The sequence below is a fragment of the Dioscorea cayenensis genome, chromosome 20 (assembly GCF_009730915.1).
Source record: "Dioscorea cayenensis subsp. rotundata cultivar TDr96_F1 chromosome 20, TDr96_F1_v2_PseudoChromosome.rev07_lg8_w22 25.fasta, whole genome shotgun sequence".
NCBI lineage: Eukaryota > Viridiplantae > Streptophyta > Magnoliopsida > Dioscoreales > Dioscoreaceae > Dioscorea > Dioscorea cayenensis.
Genome location: NC_052490.1, coordinates 6642027 through 6647151, shown reverse-complemented (window position 1 = coordinate 6647151; position 5125 = coordinate 6642027). Strand labels below are relative to the sequence as shown.

The following is a 5125-nucleotide window of genomic DNA, read 5'->3' as shown; positions in this document are numbered from 1 at the left end:
CAACGAAAACTACGTTTTAGAGCCCCAGCGGTATTTTAGCAGCAATATAGCAAGTACTGTAACACGAAGGATTGAAGAAATGGTAAAGTCTAGGGTTTTCCTCGTAGGTAACATCAAGGCCGTGAAGAAACCCGTAAGTTAGCTGGAGAAATTGTGTATATGTAATGTAGTGATTTACTGTAGTAAAGTTATTGTAGCAGGTATTGTAGCACTTTATGAAAAAATTGGCAGAAATCCTGAGGAGCTTGCGGGTATCCTCACGGCAGTGAACCAAGTGGTCAAGCTAGCCCGAGAAGGCCTTTGAAAGAGAGTTTAGAGGATTTGTTCATCATCTTCTTCCCTTTTTTTCAGCTCTTCACTTCCTCCAACTTTGATACGAGGTGAAGAACAACATTTGAGGGCATTTCTGAGGAGGAAATCGATGGGAGAAGCACACTCTGGCAAGATCTACCCTTGATCCCACTTGTAGAGGCTTGGAGATGACGAAGGAAGCTGTCCTCGACGCGCCATTTATGGAAGCTTTCCACGTGATGCAAAGCGTCATTCAGCCTCAAACCTTTGAGGGAGTCTTTATTATGCTTGTTTTAGTTGTTCCCATTGTATTGAACCTTATATTTGCTTGTATAGACGGCTAAACCCCAAGGTCACAGGATGCCGATGAACCTTGAACTTGCTTGTTTGGATGTTTTGATTACTTAAATGCATTTGATTGGTTTGTGGTTTAAGTCTTGTGTTGTTTATTATGTCAAATTGCATGAGAACTCTGTGTTCGATTTCTAGGTTGTACTTGGTTACGTGACCATCGCCCTTGTACTATACTCACTTGGTTTAAAAGGGATTCATTTATGAATACGCCATGACCATCGGCTATTTTGTACCCCTTCAACCATTAGGGATAAACCTAGGTATTGTGTTTGACCCTAATTAGAGACTTCCCTATACATAATGCAATTGTAGGAGGAGTTGGTCAGAAGAGATTCCGAGCAAATGCTTGTACGGGATTAGGGGTTGACCGCCGTGACCATTGGGGTTGACCTACTTTAGGTTGTCTCTTGGCCCAAAATCGTCATTGCTTTGTAATCTTAACATCCTTCTAGCTTTAGTAGCCCCGAGGGGATCCATATCGGTGACCATCTTCTTCCATAGAAATCCCTCTCTTTTCACCCCAACGTGTAGACAATTTCACTTTAGTTCTTTCTACTAGTAATTTAAAGCACTCACTCGAATTTGTAGGCTAGACAACGAATAAAGAGGAAATAAGGGTACCTCCTTGGCCCCGTGGAATACGACCCCTGTGTCACTCACAGAGTATTACTTAACGACCCATTGCAATTGTGAGAGTCACTATCACAAATCTTCCTAGTAAGTTAGTATATCCTGGCATTAGAGTGAAGCTATTTAATCCTGTATGAAGAGAGCCAATTTAATGTTTAGACAGTGCCTTTGCACACTTAATCCCACACTAAATCGTTCTAACTCTTTTATTAATTTTAAGTATTGTATGTTGATTACTTGCATGCTAATGCTAATGATAAAAAGAGAATGAGAGGGATGACCACCATCTTCTTTATTTTTTCTAGCCCACTTATAAGCATCTCTTCTTTTCGTAAGAAAATTTGGATGTTAACAAAAAGAAAATTTGACATAAAATCATGAATTAGTAAAACATACACTAAATCCCAAAAAAACCAAACCGAACTAGAACGAAGGAAGAGCAAATTTACCATCAATACAATATATAAAGATTTGGAAAAATATGAAAAATAAAAAAATAAAAACAAATTAATATTTTTAAAATTGACTTCATCATATGAAGGAAGAGACATCATCATCATCTCACAGAGAAAACTAACCGCAACACTAAACCCTAAGAAAACCAAAACCTGACCTCCATCAGAATCTCATAACATGAACCCTCTCTTCCGATGCGGCCATCGTCTTCTTCGCCCAATTCCATCCACCGCCGCCATTCGCATCTCCGGCTGCTTTTACTCCCAGCCAACAGCAGCTAGGAAAGAAGAGGAGCACGAGATCTTTGACCAGCGGAAGCTGCCGGCGGACTACGATCCGGCAAACTTCGACCCCACCGACCACCGTGGCCCTCCGACTGCCCGTGTCTGGCGCCTCGTCGACGAGGTCTCCTCTCTCACTCTTTCCGAGGTCACCGACCTCTCTTCAATCCTCGCCTCCAAGCTCCGGATGAAAGAACCGCCGGTCATCGCCGTCATGAACTCTGGCACCGGATTCGCTGGTGGGATATCTCCGGGTGGCAACGAGGCTGGGGTCACGAAGGAGGATAAGAAGCAGGAGAAGACGGTGTTTGAGCTGAAGCTGGAGTCTTTCGAGGTTGCGTCCAAGATAAAGGTGATCAAGGAGGTTAGAGGGTTCACTGATTTGGGGCTGAAAGAGGCCAAAGAGTTGGTGGAGAAGACACCAGTTGTTATTAAGGGTGGGGTGTCCAAGGAGGAGGGGCAGCAAATAATTGAGAAAATGAAGGCTGTTGGAGCGAAGGTGGTGTTGGAGTGATGATGATGATGATGATGATGATGATGATGATGGTTAAAAAGATGAGAAACCATTGAAAAAAGGTCAGCGAATGTGGGATATTTGCAGAAATTGATTTAAACAATGCTGTGTTTCCTTTGTCTCTGTTTTATTCATGTTCTGATTTTCACTTAGCAGAGAAATCTCTGCAGCTGACGAGAAGAGAATTTTATAATTCTCTGTTTCATGAGCTATTGAATTCAATTCAGGGAGATACACATATGAAACTCTGCTGTAAGTTGATCCCTTGTATCTCTTTCATCACTAATAATACCATATGATTGATTATTGGCTACAAAGGAGAACAAATGAATCAGTTGTGATTAGGTTCTGATTGTTGCGGTCATTATGTTACTGACATTATTATTGAATAAACATGATCCTGTGCTGAATTTGATCTCATCTTTGCTTTGGGCTTGTTTATTATTATTATTAATTTTTATTATTTTTTTTGTTTAATATGCTGATACCAAAGAATTTTTTTTATTTTTCCTTTGATTCATGATCACCTGACTTTTTGTTACTTGGTTTCTAGTTGTGCATCAAATGTCAAGTTCTTATGTATGTGTTAATGAATGGATATTATCAGCTACCATCCTAATATTATCAAAGCATTAGCTGAAAGTGATGCATGTGAAAACAAACAAGCTCTTGGAGCAGATATGATGCAGGCAAGCCTTCTGCGTAGATGCGCAATCAAGCCTTTGCTGCTTCTTTCTTATTTTGCAGCATCCACCAAGATTTCTCAAACTTATGAATAGATGAAAGTAGTTACACCCTGAAACTATTAAAATTTCTTGATCAAGGATAATTTGATTGTTTGCTTTCTTTTTTCTAATAAAGCTCACATATTCATTGTGAAAGTAGCCTCCATAATATTTTTGACGAGATTTCATTTGTAAATATGTATTGAAATTTAGAGAGAAGATCCTAACTGTTGATGGTTGCTGAAGAGAACTGAACGCATTAGGGGCATGATTTTTTTTTTTTTTTAAATAAAGCTCACATAGTCATTGTGACCCCAATTCAAGTGTTGTAAAAGACAATTTCAAGCGATTTGTCCTATTTATGAATACAATTGCAGTATGCCAGGTTATCCAATACTTGTACTGAAAGTGTTAGAAACTACAATATGAGATAGGATAAAACACAAGTTGACTGGGTACTTATCGATAATGTACAAACATTGGAGAATTTAGAGGAAATGCAGTAGAATTCTTTTATTAAGCTTGTATAAATGAAATGTTAGTATTTTCTTTTTCTTGACCACCTTTAATATGGTTTGTGTAAAGCAACCCTTGAGCGAAACTAATGAAGGAATTTGTTTTATTTTCTAGACATAGTTAGCCACGTAGAAGAAAGCCACATGGAATTTATGAATGTTCATATGTTTTTAAATTTGTCTACCTTTGATATGGTTTGTGTGAAGCAACCCTTCAGCGAAACTAATGAAGTAATTTGTTTTATTTCTAGACTTACTTAGCCATATAGAAGAAAGCCACATTGAATTTATGAATGTTTATATGTTTTTAAATTTGGATAAAAAGAGCTCAAGGATTAGATAGATGTTAGGCAATGTATTATGGAAGATTGCTTATTGGGAGGATAGAAACATTCTACTTATGCAGAATGGTAGCAGCTAACTAGTGAGGGTGGTGTTCAATTTAACATGTTTTCGGTACTTGATTTTTATAACCTGGGACAATAAATGATAGGAGAGATAATAGAATTTGATGGTTGGAGCTCATAAGCATATAACTCAGGATCATTAGTGTAATGCAGTGAGAAAACTGCACTAGATGTAGGCAGTCATCCTATAGTTGATATTATTTATACTTCTTGGAAAATCTAGTGGATGTTATGTATTATTATTATTATTTGAAAGGTAAAAGTGCACCTGTAGTCGCTGTGAACCTTGAACCCAATTAACCATGCAGTTTGGTCCTCAAACTACATCGAAATGTGCAAATTACTTTGCATCTAACTTTGTCGCTGGCATGGCAACAATTCCGTTAATTAATATTAAATTAATAATGTTTTCTATAGTATGTGGATTTTTCAGTTGATGTGGTGGTGATGTGGCAATGTAATATTTACCAACATTCCATGCTAGTTGCAAATATTTTTTTTTTTTTTAAAAATTAATTTTACATATTAAGGGCATCTTTAATCGTCAAACTATCATAGGGTCTGATGTTCATGCCACATCATCAATTCATTAAACGAAGTAGATCTCGTCGCATCTTCACTTTTCAAACACTTAACGAAGCTTTTGAAAAAATTACACAAGTTGGAACATATGAGTGTGACTGCTTTTGTGCCCCTCCAATTTATAGATTCATTTGCACAATTTTGGAGGTTGGCACACACCCACATGCATGTAATCACAACTTGTGTCTTGATCCTTGTTCAATGTAAGAGATCCCTCAAAAATTGCGTTCATGATCTATTTTTGCTTCCTTTTTTTCCGAACTAGTCTCCACAACTCTAAATGCATAAAAGAGCACAAATACACACGAATGAACCATAAAATCTGATAAAAATAATGCTTAATATAAGAAAAGTATACTTAGTAATACTT

At 37.7% G+C, this 5125-nt stretch overlaps 1 protein-coding gene across 1 annotated transcript; it reads left to right on the top strand.

Moving 5' to 3' along the window:
* Positions 1–1828: 1828 nt before the first annotated feature.
* Positions 1829–2946, top strand: LOC120251189 (50S ribosomal protein L7/L12-like). The gene is made up of 2 exons (XM_039259727.1): positions 1829–2588; positions 2683–2946. The coding sequence occupies exon 1, from the start codon at positions 1909–1911 to the stop codon at positions 2524–2526; it is 618 nt and encodes a 205-aa protein (XP_039115661.1). The 5' UTR covers positions 1829–1908; the 3' UTR covers positions 2527–2588; positions 2683–2946.
* The last annotated feature ends 2179 nt before the right edge of the window (positions 2947–5125 follow it).